At 40.8% G+C, this 22,085-nt stretch overlaps 1 protein-coding gene across 9 annotated transcripts in view; it reads right to left on the bottom strand.

Annotated features, from left to right (window-relative positions):
• Positions 1–22,085, bottom strand: part of LOC109409854 (endophilin-A) — a 188,848-nt gene that overhangs the window by 36,912 nt on the left and 129,851 nt on the right. For 7 of the 9 annotated variants that reach the window (XM_062855695.1, XM_062855699.1, XM_062855697.1 and 4 more), the window contains 4 exons: positions 8,515–8,648; positions 4,342–4,408; positions 334–434; positions 150–253 (listed from right to left, as the gene is read on the bottom strand). In XM_062855695.1, the coding sequence (XP_062711679.1) occupies positions 150–253; positions 334–434; positions 4,342–4,408; positions 8,515–8,648 (406 nt within the window). The remainder of the gene's footprint in view (positions 1–149; positions 254–333; positions 435–4,341; positions 4,409–8,514; positions 8,649–22,085) is intronic. The other 2 variants (XM_062855696.1, XM_062855701.1) reach the window with 1 other exon arrangement.

The following is a 22,085-nucleotide window of genomic DNA, read 5'->3' as shown; positions in this document are numbered from 1 at the left end:
TTTTAAGCCTGTTGATCTCAAAGTTGGTCTCAAATCCTTCCCACCCAAGCTAAGTTATATGCCCAAATTTCAGGCAATTTGGCACACAAAAACCCCCTATGTCGAAGAGAACAAACCTGCCGATAATACCCTATGCTAAGTATACTCACTTCTCGTTCAATGTTTCGACGAGTACCCGCAGGATGTCGGCGCACTGTGAATGGAACTCCAACAATCCTTCTGCGAATGTGACTAGTTGTGAAACCTGCTCTACCTGTTAAGATAAAAAAAAAATAAAAAATAAATTCAGACAATTTGTACGTACAGCATTAAACGCAAAAATCTCCAACTTACATCATTCTCCAGCAGATTGTACATTCCGACCTGAGCCAGCTGCAGCGACTCGGCGAATTTCTCCTCAGCGCTTCGGATTTCATCATCTGTAATTTGAGATCCTGTTGTTCAGCATTTGTGGTAAATGGACCCCCAAAAAAAAATTCCCGGAAACGAAAATGTAAAAAATGGAGGAACATAAACGCCAGCAGCAAATAGCAGGATACAGCCAGCAGGTACGGGGTTTCATCGGGTTACAAGCGTAATAACCAAAACAACATGAAAATAAAGAAACATAAAGTACAAAATCAAATTAAATAAAAATGTCAATCTTAATATAAAACGCGAAATAAATAAGGTCATCTAATTGGGCACAGCATGGAATAGGTGTAGCGGTGGGTAAGGAAGGATAAACAACAAGTTCGAAGTTTTCGTATCCTGTTGCTCGAATTGCCATCGGGTGTAAACCTCTGAATCCCAATACAGCAACCTCCGCACCATTAACGAATGATTAAACTCTCAACGACTAATTGAGTGAGCAAAACAGTTTTACAAAGGCGAGCGAACGCATCCCGCCCGCCCACTTGACCTTTCGCGCCCCACGGGGGACTAATTCTGGGAAGTGGGATGAGATGGTTTGCGCAAACAATTACCGGACGAAGGATGCCAAATGCACGTTGTTTGTCAACCTTCTGTGAAGCAGATTGACTGATTTGTTTGTCGTGGGGATGAAGGCGGAAAATCAAAGCTTTAGGGTATAGGCTTTATTCACATTGGAGAGTGTCTTGAATATTTGTGTAACATTTTAAGTTACTTAAAAATTCCTCCAAGAATTTCTCGCGAAATTCCATCAGTGATATCTAGACGAATTCCTCCAGGAATTCCTCTACAAAATCCTCCAGGGATTCTAGGAAGTCCTCCAGGGAACCCTCTAGGAAGTTCTGGGTATCTCCAGGGACTCCAATAGGAATTCCTCCAGGAACTTCTCGTGAGATTCTTCCTTGAATTCCTCCAAAGATTCCTACAGGAATTCTGCAAGACATTCTTCTATGATATCCTCCAGAGATTCTCCTTGGAGTTCCTTTAGAGATAACTCTAGGAAGTCCTCCAGGGATTCCTCCAGGAAGTCCTCCAGGAAGTCCGCCAGGGATTCCTCCAGGAAGTCCTCCAGGGATTCCTCCACAGGAAGTCCTCCAGGGATTCCTCCACAGGAAGTCCTCCAGGGATTCCTCCACAGGAAGTCCTCCAGGGATTCCTCCACAGGAAGTCCTCCAGGGATTCCTTCACAGGAAGTCCTCCAGGGATTCCTCCACAGGAAGTCCTCCAGGGATTCCTTCACAGGAAGTCCTCCAGGGATTCCTCCACAGGAAGTCCTCCAGGGATTCCTCCACAGGAAGTCCTCCAGGGATTCCTCCACAGGAAGTCCTCCAGGGATTCCTCCACAGGAAGTCCTCCAGGGATTCCTCCACAGGAAGTCCTCCAGGGATTCCTCCACAGGAAGTCCTCCAGGGATTCCTCCCAGGAAGTCCTCCAGGGATTCCTCCACAGGAAGTCTTCCAGGAATTCCTCCACAGGAAATCCTCCAGGAATTCCTCCACAGGAAATCCTCCAGGGATTCCTCCACAGGAAGTCCTCCAGGGATTCCTCCACAGGAAGTCCTCCAGGGATTCCTCCACAGGAAGTCCTCCAGGGATTCCTCCCAGGGAAGTCCTCCAGGGATTCCTCCCAGGGAAGTCCTCCAGGGATTCCTCCCAGGGAAGTCCTCCAGGGATTCCTCCCAGGGAAGTCCTCCAGGGATTCCTCCCAGGGAAGTCCTCCAGGGATTCCTCCCAGGGAAGTCCTCCAGGGATTCCTCCCAGGGAAGTCCTCCAGGGATTCCTCCCAGGGAAGTCCTCCAGGGATTCCTCCCAGGGAAGTCCTCCAGGGATTCCTCCCAGGGAAGTCCTCCAGGGATTCCTCCCAGGGAAGTCCTCCAGGGATTCCTCCCAGGGAAGTCCTCCAGGGATTCCTCCCAGGGAAGTCCTCCAGGGATTCCTCCCAGGGAAGTCCTCCAGGGATTCCTCCCAGGGAAGTCCTCCAGGGATTCCTCCCAGGGAAGTCCTCCAGGGATTCCTCCCAGGGAAGTCCTCCAGGGATTCCTCCCAGGGAAGTCCTCCAGGGATTCCTCCCAGGGAAGTCCTCCAGGGATTCCTCCCAGGGAAGTCCTCCAGGGATTCCTCCCAGGGAAGTCCTCCAGGGATTCCTCCCAGGGAAGTCCTCCAGGGATTCCTCCCAGGGAAGTCCTCCAGGGATTCCTCCCAGGGAAGTCCTCCAGGGATTCCTCCCAGGGAAGTCCTCCAGGGATTCCTCCCAGGGAAGTCCTCCAGGGATTCCTCCCAGGGAAGTCCTCCAGGGATTCCTCCCAGGGAAGTCCTCCAGGGATTCCTCCCAGGGAAGTCCTCCAGGGATTCCTCCCAGGGAAGTCCTCCAGGGATTCCTCCCAGGGAAGTCCTCCAGGGATTCCTCCCAGGGAAGTCCTCCAGGGATTCCTCCCAGGGAAGTCCTCCAGGGATTCCTCCCAGGGAAGTCCTCCAGGGATTCCTCCCAGGGAAGTCCTCCAGGGATTCCTCCCAGGGAAGTCCTCCAGGGATTCCTCCCAGGGAAGTCCTCCAGGGATTCCTCCCAGGGAAGTCCTCCAGGGATTCCTCCCAGGGAAGTCCTCCAGGGATTCCTCCAGGGATTCCTTCAGGAATTCCTCCAGGGATTCCTCCAGGAATTCCTCCAGGGATTCCTCCAGGAACTCCACCAGGGATTCCTCCAAAAATTCCTCCAGGGATTCCTGCAGGGATTCCTCCCAGGGAAGTCCTCCAGGGATTCCTCCCAGGGAAGTCCTCCAGGGATTCCTCCCAGGGAAGTCCTCCAGGGATTCCTCCCAGGGAAGTCCTCCAGGGATTCCTCCCAGGGAAGTCCTCCAGGGATTCCTCCAGGGATTCCTTCAGGAATTCCTCCAGGGATTCCTCCAGGAATTCCTCCAGGGATTCCTCCAGGAACTCCTCCAGGGATTCCTCCAAAAATTCCTCCAGGGATTCCTGCAGGAATTCCTCCAGGGATTCCTCCAGAAATTCCTCCAGGGATTCCTCCAGGAATTCCTCCAGGGATTCCTCCAGGGATTCCTCCAGGAAATCCTCCGGGGTTTTCTCCAAGAATTCCCCCAGGGATTCCTCCAGGAGTTACTCCAGGGATTCCTCCAGGAATTGCTCCAGGAATTCCTTCGGGGATTCCTTCAGGAATTCCTCCAGGGATTCCTCCAGGAATTCCTCCAGGGATTCCTCCAGGAATTGCTCCAGGGATTCTTCCAGGAATTCCTTAGTGATTCCTTCAGCAATTCCTCCAGGAAATCCTCCGGGGATTCTTCCAGAAATTCCATAGTGATTCCTCCAGGAATTTCTTTAGCGATTCTTCCAGGAATTCATTCAGCGATTCCTCCAGGAATTCCTCCAGCGATTCCTCCAGGATTTCATCCAGGAATTCGTCCAGAGATTTCTTCAGGGATTCCTTCAGAAACTCCTGCAACAATTCTTCCAAAAATTCCTCCAGGGATTCCTTCTAAGAATACCATGATTGCCTCAAGGAATTGGTTTTGGATTGGAATGAGATTGTATTAGAGTTTCCTGATTGAAAAATCCGTTTCGTGGAACGATTGTAATTACAGCACAACATTTACCAAATCTAATTCCAAGATTCAATTCGGTAATTTAAATATCCCACTCTGAGATTGTTTGCTTGTGCAAGCAGAACACTACCCGGAAAAAAGCTTTCCTAATTTCAAACTTAGTCGGAAGCGTTTGCCTATGATTTCAGTTGCTCTGATGATGACACTCCTTGCTTTGCAGGTTTCCCAAATTGACAGGGAACTCCAGGAAAATGGGGAAGTGGATATTAGGAAGGAGCTGTGCACATTACGGAAAAAGAAACGCAATGAATCAGAAGAAAATATTCAAACCTTATCCAAACAGAAACAAAATGACTCCCACCCCATCGCGCACTTACCTTTGGCTTGTCGTCGCTTTTTGCAGTCGAAATCAAGACGTCGTCCTTGCAGTTTTTTGCGATGATGCTGTTGTTTGCCAGGCGGGCAAGGTTTGAGGTGGTTGTTGGAAGAGGAGAAAGAAAAACGGAAACAATTAGTTAACTCTCTGTTGTTTTTACCGTCGCGTCTCGTCGGGCTGTGCACGATGAACTGACTGAACTAGCTGACTGAGGAGAAGACTACGATGACATTTCATCAGTCCTGTGAGGCTAATTTTCGTCGACGAGGCAACGTACGTCAGCATAAGGTTAGCTTCCGCTGGGAAGGACTTCACTCTCTGTGCAATTTTTCTACGAAACTGACTCCGTAAAGGTGCTAGATTGTGAACCAGCTCCCATTATTGCAAGGAGTTATTTAAAGAGATAACAAAAAAGGGATGAAAAGTGCAAGTGCCACAGGCTCACACTTATGTCACAAAAGGTTGGTGGCGAAGGTTATGACATTTGAGCCTGCCTGGGGATTCCACGAACAGAAAGAAAAGTGTTTGCATTTCGAGCTTGAGATGCTCTCAAAAGTCAGCAAAAGAAAACAAGGGCTGCCATCTACCGGGTGAACAGAAGGCATCTTCAATGGCTTTAAAATTAGGTAATAGAGACAACAATTTGAGTTAAGTAGCGGAACATGATGGTATGTCAACTACAAATTGGATGACCTGCTAGACCTGGGTTCAAAAAGTGGCTCATTTTACCCTACTTCACCCTATATTTGTAATTTTAGTGGAAATAACTCTCTAATTCCGATGCTGACGATTTTTTGTATAGTAATGTGCAATGGGCATCATGACAGGGATTCCAGTGGGAATCCTGACAGATTCCAATGGGAATCCTGACAAAGATTTCAGAAGGAATCCTAACAGAGATTTCAGAAGCAATCCTGACAGAGATTCCAGAGGGAATCCTGACAGATATTCCAGAGGGAATCCAACCAGAGATGAGATTCCAGAGGGAATCCTGACAGGGATCCCAGAGGGAATCCTGACAGGGATCCCAGAGGGAATCCTGACAGGGATCCTAGAGGGAATCGTGACAGGGATCCCAGAGGGAATCGTGACAGGGATCCCAGAGGGAATCCTGACAGGGATTCCAGTGGGAATCCTGACAGGGATTCCAGTGGGAATCTTGACAGGGATTCCAGTGGGAATCCTGACAGGGATTCCAGTGGGAATCCTGACAGGGATTCCAGTGGGAATCCTGACAGGGATTCCAGTGGGAATCCTGACAGGGATTCCAGTGGGAATCCTGACAGGGATTCCAGTGGGAATCCTGACACACCGAGAAAAATTTCTACTCAATGACTGAGTTGGCCTTACTCAGAAATCGAGAAATCCTTTGTTTTCTTACTCAGTTTCGGCTAAAAGTGGGACAACCCATTGGCAATGGGTTGTCCCACTTTTAACGGAAACTGAGTAAGAAAACAAAGGATTTTTCGATTTCTGAGTAAGGCCAACTCAGCCACTGAGTAGAAATTTTTCCCTGTGCAGGGATTCCAGTGGGAATCCTGACAGGGATTCCAATGGGAATCCTGACAGGGATTCCAGTGGGAATCCTGACAGGGATTCCAGTGGGAATCCTGACAGGGATTCCAGTGGGAATCCTGACAGGGATTCCAGTGGGAATCCTGACAGGGATTCCAGTGGGAATCCTGACAGGGATTCCAGTGGGAATCCTGACAGGGATTCCAGTGGGAATCCTGACAGGGATTCCAGTGGGAATCCTGACAGGGATTCCAGAGGGAATCCTGACAGGGATTCCAGAGGGAATACTGACAGAGATTCCAGAGGGAATCCTGACAGAGATTCCAGAGGGAATCCTGACAGAGATTCCAGAGGGAATCCTGACAGAGATTCCAGAGGGAATCCTGACAGAGATTCCAGAGGGAATCCTGACAGAGATTCCAAAGGGACAGGGATTCCAGAGCAAATCCTGACAGGGATCGCAGAGCGAATCCTGGCAGGGATCGCAGAGGGAATTCTGACAGGGATTCCAGAGCGAATCCTGACAGGGATTCCAGAGCGAATTCTGACAGGGATTCCAAAGGAAATCCTGACAGAGATTCCAGAGGGAATCCTGACAGGTATCCCAGAGGGAATCCTGACAGGGATCCCAGAGAGAATCCTGACAGGGATCCCAGAGGGAATCCTGACAGGGATCCCAGAGGGAGTCCTGACAGGGATTCCAATGGGGATCCTGACAGAGATTCCAATTTGGATCCTGACAGGGATCCCAGTGGGAAAAATGACAGGGATTGCAGTGGGGATCCTGACAGAGATTTAAGTAAAATTCCAGACAGTGGGAATACTAACAGGAATTTTAGTGGAAAATCTGACAGGGATTTCAGCAAGAATCCTTATATGAATTCCAGTGGGAATTCTAGATTTCAGTGAGTATTGAATCCTGATCCTGATTTTTTAGGGATCCTGCAGGAGTTCTTGGATACATCCCTAGATGAAATTTCTGGATTATTCCCAAGAGGGAGCTCTTGAAGGAATCCCTAGAAGGATTAAATGAAGGAATTCGCAGGAATTTACAGAAGGTACTCGTAGAGGTATCTCAAGAGAGATAGAAGTTTTGAAGACCGCCAGAAATCTAATATTACTTTATTTTGGTTTTATGATGGTTCTAAGAACCTCTTCTAGTCCACTGAACTAAAAAATGTTATTTGGGTAAGCATTCCACCAGGGATTTCTCCAGAGATTTCTTCAGAGATTCCTCTAGGAAAGGACAAGAGTCCCTCCAGAGGATTCTTCAGAGATTCTTTCCGGGGTTTCTACAGGAATTTTCCAGATATTCCTCCAAGGATTCCAACAGGGATTCTTCTAAGAATTTGTTCAGAGATTCTTCCCGGGAGTCCTCCAAGTATTCCTACAGAGATTGCTACAGTAATTCCTCCAGGAACCTTTCAAAAATACTCTGAGGGTGCAACAAAGATTCCTCCGTGGATTTCTACATGGATTCCCCCGCGGATTTCTACATGGGTTACTACAGGAATTCCTCCGAAGATTCCTGCAGGAATTCCTCCAGTGTTTTCTAGTGGGATTCCTACAGGAATTCCTGCGGGGATACCTACAAGAATTCTTCCGGAAATTCCTGCAAGCATACGTCCAGGGATTCTCTAGAAATTTTCATAGGGATGTCACCAAATGTAACTTGGATTTTGATGACTAATTAGAGGTAGAGGTGTTGAAGACCGCCGGAAATCTAATATTGCTTTATTTTGGTTTTATGATGGTTCTAAGAACCTCTTATAGTCCATTGAACTAAAAAATGTTATTTGGGCAAGCTGTCACCAGGGATTTCCCAACAAATTCCTTCAGATATTCCTCTAAAAAATGACAGGAATCCCTCCAGGGGATCCTTCAGAGATTCCTTCCGGGGTTTCTACAGGAATTTTCCAGATAATCCTCCAAGGATTCCTACAGAGATTCTCACAAGAATTTGTCCAGAGATTCTTCCAGGGAGTCCTCCAAACATTCCTACAGAGATTGCTACAGTAGTTCCTCCAGGAACCTTTCAAAAATACTTCGAGGGTGCAACAGGGATTCCCCCGCGGATTTCTACATGGATTCCCCCGCGGATTTCTACATGGATTGCTACAGGAATTCCTCCGAAGAATCCTACAGGAATTCCTCCGAAGATTCCTACAGGAATTCCCACAGGAATTCCTCCAGGGATTTCTACTGTTTTTTATAGGAATTCCTGCGGGGATAGCTACAAGAATCCCTCCGGAAATTTCTCCTGGGATTCAACAGAAATTTTCATAGGGTTGTCACCAAATGTTACTTGGATTTTGATGTCTAATTAGTCTTGTAGAGGTTTTGATGACCGCCAGAAACCTAATATCATTTATTTTGGTTTTATGATGGTTCTAAGAACCTCTTCTAGTCCATTGAACAAAAAAATGTTATTTGGGCAAGCATTTCACCAGGGATTTCCCCAGAGATTTCTTCTGAGATTCTTACCGGAATTCTTGCAAAAAATCCTCCAGAGATTTCTGCAAAAAGTATAATCGAATTATTAATAGATCCCATGGAATTTGAAAGACACCTATCCTATCTCCTCCTGGTATCTGGTAACTCATCAGCAGTTTTAAAAATGTCTCTTACATACTAAAAAAAATAACACAACAGTACTCACCATAACCTCCTTCAAATCCTTGGTCTGCAGCTGGTGCAGTGGCTCGAGGAAGTTCTGCTTGATATTGTCATCGAGCGAGTACTTCACATCGGCCATCTGCTTGAGCGAATCGCCCATCTCAACGAGGGCGCCGGCTACATGTTGATGTTATTGTTGTTGTTGTGGACGGACAGCAGTCGTGATCATCGTCGTGTTGTCGCCATCGCCATCGCCAGCAACACAATTCGGATATGGAAGAAAACGGGAGGGAAAAACTTTAGCATTAGTTCGGTATGATTTGTCGGTTTTTGTGGGATGGAAAATTGTAGGCTTGGTAGTTGTTAGTTAATACACACGATAGTAACAAGAAAGAGGCACACGACAACGACCTAAACGCACAGATTGGAATGAAAGTATATGATACAAGACGAAGACTGCATAAACTGGGCACATTGATTAAAATAAATTTTCCTCAAAAATCAATACCTTATACTTTTTATAGTTGTTCTTGTAATGTTTATGGAATTTTAAGTTCTTTCATTACAACATTTTAAAGGTAGTGGGCTTTCTAGCTAAGCATTATGATTATTTATGAAAGCTTTAAACTTTTATTTACATTTTTTTTTCAACAATCATTCAATATTTCTGAATCATTTAGCTCTGGCTATTTAAAACTGCCAATGAATCTATGGAAAAAAAAAATACTCAGAATAGAATAATTTCATGATCATTTTCAAACTACTATAGATCGGAAATACTATCTGGTGTCGCTCAGGAAGTTGCCATACACAATTCTTTTTTTTTTGTTTTTTTTATGTTTTTTGAAAGTTTACTATACTGTTTTCCTTTTTTTTTCATATTATGAAGTTAAACTAGTAATTTTAGAAACTCAGCAGTTATTAGCTGTATGTAGGGTTTATGTTTTAACGTCAACGTTATTCTATATGCAGTTTTCGATTATTATGGATGCTAACCGTAAAAATCTGTACTACTCTAATATGTGTAGATGAAATGCGAATGTCATTAACCAGAAAGATGTAAATGGTGACCAACAGAGTGGATGCAGGGAAAGAAAACAAAAATCATAGAAATTTAAAATTTTATGGTGTGACGAACCAAAGACCGAATTCTACGAACAGATCAAAAAGCAATAGTGAATTTCAACCTGAATGTGTAATACAAAAAAAAGAACAAACAGATAACTATAGCAACAGACGATAAGCTTCAAACGAATGCATAGCCATGGAACAGAAAAATAAGCGGATCTATAAAGGATTCGTCCCTGGGGGGGTTTCCCTCCAAATTTCCAACGAAAGAAGCTACCGAAAGTAAATAAACACATCATCATTATCATTGTGTGAATGGGCAAGCAATCGGAAAAAAGAGGTCGAAAATAAAAGCATGTTCATCGGAAAGGGCAACAAGGGTTGTAGCAATGAATTCTCAATTTCAATAGTTGTGGCTGTTGTTCTTGTTGTTGTTGTTGTTTGGTTACAGTGAGTATCTAGTAGGTGTAATAATTGGCAAAAAACAGGATAGAAAATGATAAAAGTTTACTTGATCCCTGCAAAAACCCGGAAAAACTGTTTTAGTCTTCTTCGCTAATTGGTGAGAAACGGGGTTATTATTGGACATATTTTTATCTGCGAGTTGTTGGCTAGGCTTGGAGGAGAGGGGAAAAAATGATCGATGGGCGCACGGGAGACAAAAGGTGATGGTTTGATTGGCATATATTTATTGAATCTCTTCTATTTTATGAAAGAACTTCTTTATCTTTATCGTTAACCCACTCTAAACAGATGTAGCCAGATTTAGCATTACACTACCCGTCATAGGTACGGACTCACAAAAAGTATTGCAACAATATTGCATCACCCTGACTCACCTCGATATCTTAAAAACCAGAACACCTATAAAATACCGCCTTCAGAAAAGTTGTTGCTTTTGGGCTTCTGAATAACTTTGCTGAAGACAGCATCTTTGTAAGTCCTAAGGTTTTGGAGATATTGAGGTGAGTCAATGTGATGCAATATTGTTGCAATACTTTTTGTGTTCCGTACTTATGACGGGTAGTGTAGATGAACAAGCAAACCCAAATTTTGTAATAGTACAGAGTTAAACCCTTTACCCCTACCCTTTCCAGCGCGAAAATCTCAAGAGATCCCAGGATCTATCTATTTATTCCGATTTTCCGATGATTTCCCGAAAATTTAACAATTAAATGTATTTTACTAAAATAAAACTATGTCTTCACTCTGAATCTTCTTCACCAGTGTTTTAATTTTGGCATTCGATTCTAAACTATATGGCTGACATGGATGGGAACACTCAATTGTAAAGAGTTACACTCCCTTGCTTTTTTCTTACCTCAGAAGCATCCTTCCAAAAAAAACTGTGTATGGAAGACTTTTGCCTTGTACTATTATTTAAAAGTTTTCCGAATAAGGTAAAAGTCGCACACGCATGCCGCAAACGACAACTTCCTATCGAATTTCTTCTAGAACTTTTTCATACACTGTATCAAACAATTGTCCGTACAGCAAATTTTTTGTCAAAATCATTTTTCATTCATATGTTTATAACTTTTTTATGCGTCAATAAAAAACGCTGAAAATTTGACCAATCATGAATCATATATAAAAGCTCCATTGGTTAAATTTTGAGCGAGATCGAATAAGTTTTTTTTTTAATTATAGAACTTTTAGTAAAACTTATAAGATTTTTGAACACATTTTTAAAACATTATATCTCAATATGTACTTGATGAAATTCTTTCATTTTTTTGTGTTACATCTTATACCTAAGGCTTTCATATGCAGCTTTGCTTGAGGTTTTATATTCACTATAAAAAATATGAAAAACGTGCTTATGTAGTTGACGGTGTTTAAAAATTTACTATATTTTGCACATATACACTCCCGTGCAAAAGTTTGGGGTCACCCCCTCGAAAACATGGAAATGTTTTTCGGTCATATCTCAGTCATCTTTCAATTAATCCACTTGTTCTTAGACTTTTTCGAAAGATGAAGAGTTAGATTTGATTCGTAGGTACTTTTTACAAACTTCATATGAAATTTTCAGTATGAAAAGTTTACCTAAACTTCCATGTTTTTCCTAAATCTGTACGAAAAATTGTTTTCCGTGTAATTCAAAATTGGGTAGACCAAATTTTAAAATTAAAGTTGCATTAGAAACCTATTTCTATCCTCTTTGAAAGCCATTCATTAGATTTTAGCGGAAAAATTCATAAAATAATTTAAATGATCGAGTTAGGTTTACAAGTCACCGTGCAAAAGTTTGGGGTCACCTTCCAAATGAAGTCTGAGTCGGATTTTTATTCAAATCGACATTGTTTTTGGTGCAACTCCAATTCCTTCTTTGATATTTGAATGGCAAGACACAAAAATGGTTATGAAATGTTCATAAACTAAGTTCTAGACTAACTTAAGGTAGAAAATGGTATATAAAATCCATATTAAATCAGCGAACTTATTATATAAAGTGCGAAAGAGGATGGAAGTGAGATAAAAATGACTAATTCGTGAATTCTACCCTGTAAATGTTATAACCACAAACATACCATTACCCCAAAATCCATAAGTTTCAGGAATGACACATATTTTATTTTAAATGGCATTTTTTATCAAAAAATTATCCCTTTGCTTTGCACCAAAATCCAAAATCTCGAATGTAACAGTACATTCCGAGAAATGACAATCGTTGTTATGGATTTTGGGGTACTGGTATATTTGTGGTTTTAACACTTACAGTTATATAGGGTAGAGTTCACGAATTAGTAAGTTTTATCTCTCTTCTATCCTCTTTCGCACTTTATATAACGAACTTAGCTGATTTAGTATGGATTTTATACCCCATTGTCTACCTAAACTTAATCTAGAACTTAGTTTATGAACATTTCTGTGTCTTGCCATTCAAATACCAAAGAAGGAATTGGAGTTGCACCATAAACAATGACGATTTGAATAAAAATCCGACTCAGACTTCATTTGGAAGGTGACCCCAAACTTTTGCACGATGCAGCATACTAAGGGGTGACCCCAAACTTTTGCACGGTGACTTGTAAACCTAACTCGATCATTTAAATTATGTAATGAATTTTTCCGCTAAAATCTAATGAATGGCTCTCAAAGAGGATAGAAATAGGTTTCTAATGCAACTTTAATTTTGAAATTTGGTCTACCCAATTTTGAATTACACGGAAAACAATTTTTCGTACAGATTTAGGAAAAACATGGAAGTTTAGGTAAACTTTTCATACTAAAAATTTCATATGAAGTTTGTAAAAAGTACCTACGAATCAAATCTAACTCTTTATCTTTCGAAAGAGTCTAAGAATGAGTGGATTAAGTGAAAGATGACTGAGATATGACCGAAAAACATTTCCATATTTTTGAGGGGGTGACCCCAAACTTTTGCACGGGAGTGTAATCTGCCAAACGTTTTCCACCAATAAAAGTGCATTAACTGAACGAAAAATACATAGGACCTACTCTTCATATGTAGTTCAGTAGGTCCTGTATAAAAATATTATATTAAGAGAGTTTAAAAAAGTTGAAAACACTTGGCACTTTTATTGATCAAAATATGATAAATTTCCAAATGACACTCTAAACATATACAGATTTTTCATATTTTTTGTAATAAATATAAAACCTTAAACGAAGCTGCATATGAAAGCCTTAGGCATAAGCTGTAACACAAAAAATATTGAAAAAGTTTCATCAAGTACATATTGAGATATAATATTTTAAAAATGTGTTCAAAAATCTCATAAGTTTTACTTAAAGTTCTATAACTTTCAGAAAACTTCTTCGATCTCGTTAAAAATTTTACCAATGGAGTTTTAATATATGAGTTATACTGCCGTTCTACGCATATTTGTCCCATGTTATATGGGATTCCCATATAACATGGGACAATCGGGCGTAGAACGGCCGTATAGATGGTCAAAATTTCAGCGTTAATTATTTTGACCAAAAAATTGCTGTACGGACAATTGTTTGATACACTGTATCTTACATGCCAAAAATATCTGAAGGTAAATACTAGGGTTTTCCCAAAAAACTCAAATAACAATCTTTTTACAAGTTCTTCCAAGAACTTCGATCGGACAAAGTGGCCTAAAATACTACGTTGAAAAGAGCCATGCCATGTTTCAGTAAGAAAGAGGGAAAAAATTGCTGGAATTTAGAAGATTTGTATGATTTTAAGTGATTTAGTGTATACGAATCCGACAAAAACCAAGGTATTAGCAGTGAATTGATTGGGAGAAACAATAGCGCATGTGATTGGGCTAAAATTTTATAATTGTGAGCAGGTTTATGCTTAGTGCCCTAATAAAAACATATGAAAATCATATGGAAGCGATACCAACTATTCGATGTTCAGTACTTCTGTTTTCTGTTGAATCAAGATACAGTCTTCAGAAACATAGTGAGATCGTTCCTATCTATATTTGCACATGGATTAATTCAAAACTATAGGGGATGGTACCAAAACATTTTCTCATTTCTAAAAACTGCAAAAATCATTATAAGATTTTAATTTATAATAAGGTTTATTCTTCACAACCTGGGAGGAGTTATCATTTCTTTCTCGTTACAGAGAGCGATCAAAGGCGCTTAAGCCTGCCTAGGCTTACGAGCCAGGGCATAAGGGGGGAATTTCTTTGCCCCATCCCAGGAGAGCATCAATGGAGTGTCATTAACTTTCTTAGCAAAGTCACTTTCAACGGTAATACGTACAAACCCAATCCCCCTGAAAATGTACCCGGGGAGGAAAGAATTACCAAACCATTGCAAGTTTTACCATTCAAAAAGAATTACTGAATGGTAAAATTTGCCATTGGTTTGTTTGAAATAAGTGACAAAAGGGCAAAAATAACAACTGACATTGTTCTATGAAATAACTAAAGAATGTCAAATTTTGACATTACAATGGCAAACTAAGAACAAAAAAATTTAAGGTTGAGAATTGCAAAATATACCATTATTGAATTATTGAAAACAGAACCATATCAAAATTAGTTATTCACCTGTCAACTAAAAAAAACTATCAAAAGTTACCATTAGAATAACCAAAATTCAAATTTTGTCATTATGTTGTTCTTGATAAGTGCCAAACTGCGGTGGTTCATCAAAATCGTAAGAGGTCAACAATATCTCACCAATTGCAAAATTTGTTATGATAGCAAAATAAGACATTTAGTAGTTATTCTTCCAAATTTGATAAATGACAAGCGAATGGCATATTTTGATATGATATCATATTATGCTATTCACATGTTATTTTAAACTCTTCACGAAAAACTCATGAATGACAAAATAAGCTATAACAATAAAATTTGTTATTGTTTTGTTTTTGGTTTGCCATTCACCTCTACCCGGGTAACGATTGGTACGGTTGTCCCCGTTTCTTCTTTTATCATATTCAAAGATTGCGTTAATTATGCTACTCATAAGAGGATAATCTAATTGCCGCAAGTTTTTTGAACTATCTTCAAACCCATTAGTCTGCACAGTGGGCCTGGCCGTTTTAATATTTGTATCACATCATCGCTGATATGCTTGTCGGCTGTTCGAGTCCGTATGAAGTTGATCATCAATATTAACTTCTTTTCTCGATCAGCCTAGATAGCTGTGTAGTGTCGGTAGCGATTGTCTCAATTGGCTAAGAATAACACTACGGACCGCCTGTTCCGGTGGTAAGAATTAACCAACCCCTAATTCATGGTGTGATGCGGCTTTATGCTTACCGTGCCTAGGAATGAATGGCTAGGGGGGTCTAATAAAAACCTAACCGCTAACGGAGCCTGTGGAGTACCAGGGCGCCCTCCACAGTATGTAGCCCTTACTGCGCTAACCGGAGCAATGGTGCAGTGGACCTTGTGTTTCTCCGAGACAATCAGCTGCCCTTCTTTAGTCTCACTTGAGGCTAAATAAGGGCGGGATTATGAAGATGTTGTTAACCCGCAAACACCCGGGACGATCTACTTTTGGCAGAAATGCAATATCTTCTTTGTTTTAAAAGATTTTTCCCCGGATTTTTTTTTATAGTCAAGGGGAATAGTTGTGCTAAGAAATGCATGGTACCTCTCCCCTTTGCACCCTCCCCCCTTTCGCGGGGAGGCGAAAATACGTGGCTTTTTTTTTGTATTTTTTATAAATTCTACATGTTTTTGCTGAAATTTCATCGTTTTGCTAATCATCAATAGTTTTCACTGATCCTAGACATGCAATGTATTACTACCCATCATAGTCTGTTGAAGTTTTGATCCCAGTGCTATTCTAAGGCCTCCAAAGTACTCCGAAGTTTGTGGCACAAATCTAAGATTCTCAACCAAATTTTATACACGATGAATGATTACAGAACATTGTCTACGGTACTCAAAAAGTCTCAAAGCACCCCTAGAAAATTCATGGTACATGAATTGGGTGATCTAGGTCATCCAAACTACTTTGGAATTCATTTTCTTAAGATCTAAAACATCTACCATCGTTTGTGTTCACTCTGTCCAAGAAATTTAGTCACGTTAATGTCCATTACACCTCACAATGCTATGAGCAACTTGATATTGTGGTAGTTGGACATTCCGTGAAATACAAATGGCCTCCAAAACACTTTGAAGTTAGGCTTACGGTATCTACATACTATCTCATGCTTTAGTTGTGAAAATTTTTCGTGGAATTTAGTCTATAGTGCTGATGGAACCTCAGTGCACATCTATAATGCTTTTGGTATATTCATGGGATATTCTAGGCTTTCCAAACTATTCTGGAATTAGGAACTTCAAGGTCTACAGGCTCTACTCTTGTTTTTATTCACTCTATTGGCATAATTCTTTCACGATTGTGTCTGTTGCACCTCATTATATTACGAGTATCTGTATTTGTTGCTATTTGGGTGTCCACTGGCATACAAATGGATCCAATGTATTTTGAAGTATGGGTCGCAATACAGACAATCTTAGGATATTTTTATTGTAGCGAATGCTCGCGGAATACAATCTACGCTACTGTTAGAACCTCAGGGTGTAATTCTGATAACTTAGCGACATTCACTTCGTGATCTAGGTCATCCAAACTATTCTGGAATTAAGACCTTCAAGCTTTACACTCTTGTATCTCTTTACTTTATTCTTCCACGATTACCTCTGTTGTATCTCGTAATGTTTAGAGTATTTCTTTGTGTTGCTTGTGCATCCACTGACATACAAATGATCTTTATGGTATTTGAAAGTGTCGGAAATTACCCAAGCATTCCTCTAGGCGTTCCTCGGAAATTCCTCCAGGAGTCCCTCAGAAATTCATCGTGATGTTCTCCAAGAACATCTACGAGTTCCTAGGGAATATCTCAAGACTTCCCGTTAAATGCTTCAGGAGTTTCCCAGCAGTTTCTCGAAAGTTTATTCAGGAGCTATTCTAGAATTCCTTCAGGAGTTCCCCAGGAATTACTTCAAGAACTTTTCGAAAAATCCTGCAGGAGTTCCTCGGAGAATTCCTCCAGAAATTCCCCGAGGGTTCCACGGGAGTCCTCCATAGATTTCTCTAGGCATTCCCTTAAAACTCTTCAAGGAAATTTTCTCAAGAGTTCATCCAGAAATTTCTCATGGGATTCCTCCAGGAAGTTTTCCAGGGATTCCCCCAGGAATTTTCTTAGGAATTTCTCCAGGGATTCCTCCAGCGATTTCTCTAGAAATTCTTTCAGGGATTCCTTCAGGAATACCCCCAGGGATTCCTTCGCGAATTCCTCCATTGACTCATCCAGGAATTCAGTCAGGTATTCCTCCAGGAATTTCTCCAGAGCTCCTTCAGGAATTCATCCAAGATTTCCTCCAACAACTAATCCAGGGATTTCTTCAGGATTCAAGGGATTCTTCCAGAAAATTCTTCCAGGAATTCCTCCAGAGTTTCCTCCAGGAATTCTTCCAGGGAATACTCCAGAAATTCCTCCAGAGAATTTCTCCGGCTAATCTTCCCGGGTAATTTCTTCAGAAATTCCTCCAGGAATTTCTTCATGAATAACTGCTAATTTATGTATGAATTCATCAAGGTATTCCTTCAGAAAATCCTCCACGGTGTCCTCCAGAAATTCTTCCAGGAGTTCCTCCAGGAATTCCTCCAGCAATTCCAACAGGGATTCTTCCCGGAATTCCTCACAGGGATTCCTCCTTAAATTATTTCAGGGATTTTATCAGTCATTCCTCCAGGGATTCCTCCAGGAATTCTTCCTGGATATACTCCAGGATATATTCCAGAAACTCTTTCAGCAAATATTCCAGGAGTTCTTTCAGGAATTACTCCAGGAATTTCTTCAGGAATGACTACAGGGATTACTACAGGAAATCGTTTAGGGATTGTTCCGGGAAACACCCCAGGAATTCTTTCAAGAAATATTCTAGGAATTCCTCCAAGAATCACTGCAGGAATTTCAACAAGAATTGCTACAGGATTTTTTCCAGAAATTCCTTCAATTCCAGTTCTTGCGGGAAATACCTCACGTGAATTCGGAATTACTCGCATGAATTACTCCATGAATTCTTACAGGAAATAATTCATGAAATCCTCCAGAAATTCCTCCAGAAAATAAAAACTGAAAAAATTATATTCAAAATTTCCTCGCAGTTCAAGGAAATCCTTAAGAAATTCCTCTAAGAATTTCCCTGGGAAATTCTTTAAAAAATTCCTTCACAAATTACTACACGAATTCTTGCAGAAAGTACTCCAGGAATTCCTCCAGGGTATTCTCCAGAAATTTCTTCAAGAAATTCTTGAAGAAATTCTCGGAAGTATTCTTGTAGGAATTCTTGGAGGAATTCCTGGAGAAATTCCTAGAGATTCTTGGAGGATTACCTGAAGGAATTCTTGGAGGAATTCCCGGGGATATTCCTGTAGGCATTTCTGACGGAAGTTCTGAAAATATTTATTGAAAAACCCTGGAGGTTTTCCTAGAGAAATTTATAAAGGAACTCCTGGCCAAATTCCAGGACGGATTCTTGGAGGAATTTGGACATAAATATTGGAGCAGGTCTTGGAGAGATTCTTATTAGAGTTCATGTTGGACTTCTTGAAAGAATTTCTGAAAAAAATCCTTGAAGGAATTCTCGGTGGAATCCCTGGAGTATTTTCTTGAGGAATTTCTGGAGGTTTCCTGAAGATTCTAGGAGGTATTCATAAAGGAATTTCTGGAGAATGTTTTAAATGAATTTTTAAAGGAATTTCTTGAAAAATCCCTGAAGGGATTATTGGAGGAATCCATGCAGGAATCCCTGGGGGTATCCATGAAGGAATCCCTGGAAGAACTTCTAGAGAAACCGCTAGAGGAATACCTGGAGAAATTCTTAGGAAAATTCTTGGAGGAATCCCTGGAAAATTTCCTGGAGGAATTCCAGGAGAAATTTCTGGAGGAACTCTTCACAGATCGAAAAAAGAGTGTAAAATTCTATGACATATGATGCACATAATTGGAGCGTGGCAGATCACAGAAATTTACATGACATATCATGTAAAGTTCATGAAATATCATGTAAACTTCCATTAAATGTCATGTAATTCAGCATGACTCTGAGAGTTTACATGGCATATAACACAAATTTACATGATATATCATGTAAACCATCATAACACTAAGTTTACATGACTAAAATGAAGTTTACATGACGTGTAAACCTCATTATTTTTATCTGTGTTGGGAAAACTTCCTTGATGAGTTTTTAGGGAATGGATGAAGAAATCCTTGTGGGACTGCCGTGAAATCCTCGGGGAATTTCTGAAGGAATTCCCGAGGAACTCCTGCAGGATTTTTCGAATAGTTTTTGAAGAAATTTCTGAGGAACTCCTGAAGGAATTCCAGAATAGCTGCTGAATAAATTTTCGAGAATCTGCTGGGAAACTCCTGAAGAATTCCACGAGAAGTCTTGAGATATTCCTAGGAATGCCTAGAGAAATTCGGGTAATTTCCGACACTTTCAAATACCATAAAGAACATTTGTATGTTAGAGGATGCACAACCCAGCTAACACAAAGTCTTATATGATGTTGGATAGGATGCTAAAGTGGAGGCCATATGCGTACATGCTTCCATTTAAATGCGTGTAAAGTGTGCGTATATCGCCTCCACTTTTGCATCCTATTCAACATCATATGCGATCATGTGTTGACTGGGAAGTAACACAAATACTCAACAAATTATGAGATACAACAGAGGTAATCGTGGAAGAAGTACATCGATAAAATAAAGATATAAAAGAGTAGAGCTTATAGAGCTTGAAGGTCTTAATTCCAGAATAGTTTGGGATGACCTAGATCACCAAGTAAATATTGCTAAGTTATCAGAATTGCAATCTGAGGTTCTAAGAGTAGCGTAGATTATATTCCGCAAGCATTCGCTACAATAGAAATATCCTAAAATTATCTGTATTGCGACCCGTACTTCACAATACATTGGGTACATTTGTATGCCAGTGGACACCCAAATAGCAACAAATACAGATACTCGTAATATAATGAGGTGCAACAGACACAATCGTGAAAGAATTATGCCAATATAGTGAATAAAAACAAGAGTAGAGCCTGTAGACCTTGAAGTTCCTAATTCCAGAATAGTTTGGAAAGCCTAGAATATCCCATGAATATACCAAAAGCATTATAGATGTGCACTGAGGTTCCATCAGCACTATAGACTAAATTCCACGAAAAATTTTCACAACTAAAGCATGAGATAGTATGTAGATACCGTAAGCCTAACTTCAAAGTGTTTTGGAGGCCATTTGTATTTCACGGAATGTCCAACTACCACAATATCAAGTTGCTCATAGCATTGTGAGGTGTAATGGACATTAACGTGACTAAATTTCTTGGACAGAGTGAACACAAACGATGGTAGATGTTTTAGATCTTAAGAAAATGAATTCCAAAGTAGTTTGGATGACCTAGATCACCCAATTCATGTACCATGAATTTTCTAGGGATGCATTGAGGCTTTTTGAGTACCGTAGACAATGTTCTGTAATCATTCATCGTGTATAAAATTTGGTTGAGAATCTTAGATTTGTGCCACAAACTTCGGAGTACTTTGGAGGCCTTAGAATAGCTCTGGGATCAAAACTTCAACAGACTATGATGGGTAGTAATACATTGCATGTCTAGGATCAGTGAAAACTATTGATGATTAGCAAAACGATGAAATTTCAGCAAAAACATGTAGAATTTATAAAAAATACAAAAAAAAGCCACGTATTTTCGCCTCCCCGCGAAAGGGGGGAGGGTGCAAAGGGGAGAGGTACCATGCATTTCTTAGCACAACTATTCCCCTTGACTATAAAAAAAAAATCCGGGGTAAAATCTTTTAAAACAAAGAAAATATTGCATTTCTGCCAAAAGTAGATCGTCCCGGGTGTTTGCGGGTTAATTAGTTTAAATTTTCACCTATATGGTTTCGCATTATGCGATTTACACAGTGTATTCTGTGTATCCTCGCCTTTGGCGTTTTCCAATCGATACCGATTTGGTTTTATTGTTGCTGTTCTTTGTTGTGCTGCTGTTGCGAAGAGTTTAATCTTACCTAGTTTGGGTAGTGGCTACGGTTAGGATAGCTCAGATCAATCTTCAGCATAAAAGAACAGCAACGATCAATCTTTGCAGACTTATGCAAAATGGTACAGCCCAAGTGGCCTTGGTACAAGAACCTTACTTTCGTAAGGGAAATTTCTATCTAGGAAACCTTGTGAACCCGGTGTTTGCCACTTTCAGTAAACATGAAATGGCAAACTCGCGTGTCATGCCTCGAGCCTGTGTGCTTGTCAACAACGCAATAGTTGCTACACTCATCTCTGAACTAACCACCAGAGATGTATGTGCTATCACAATTGATGTATCTGTTGGAAACCTCAACAGGAAATACGTCTATTGTTCTGTGTATTTACCACATGATGAACCATCCCCTACGGATGCTTTCAAACAAGTCATCGCATACTGCACTTCAAAAGGCCTTCCGCTAATTGTTGGCAGTGATGCTAATGCTCACCATATCATCTGGGGCAGCTCAGACATTAACTTGAGAGGCTCCAGTTTGATGGAGTACTTAAGTAGTACAGATCTTGCATTACTTAACATAGGCAACCGCCCAACCTTCATGGTATCTGCTAGAGAGGAAGTGTTAGATATAACGCTTTGCTCTAGCAGAATTAGTCACGAGCTGACCAATTGGCATGTGTCAGATGAAGAATCTTTATCTGACCATCGCTATATCTTTTTTTGAACATTTAAATGTTACTTCGCAAACATTGCGTTTCAGGAATCCTCGGTCAACAAACTGGGATCTTTATACTGATTTGGTTGCGACCAAATTTCATGGATACTTACCATCCATTGACACTCCAAGTGATTTAGATGATGCCGTTGATACTACAACGACCTTCATCATGGAAGCTTTTGAAGAAGCATGCCCTCTACGGTCTGTGAAGATCACAAGAGGAACCCCTTGGTGGAACTCTGATCTGGCGAAACTCAGGAAACAATGTAGAAAGAGTTGGAACAGACGATGTTCGGCTGGTTCGGAGGCTTTCAGGTCGG

Source organism: Aedes albopictus, chromosome 3 (genome assembly GCF_035046485.1).
Source record: "Aedes albopictus strain Foshan chromosome 3, AalbF5, whole genome shotgun sequence".
In the NCBI taxonomy this organism is placed as follows: Eukaryota; Metazoa; Arthropoda; class Insecta; order Diptera; family Culicidae; genus Aedes; species Aedes albopictus.
Note: the sequence above shows the minus strand (reverse complement) of the source record. Positions and strands in the feature narration are given on the sequence as shown.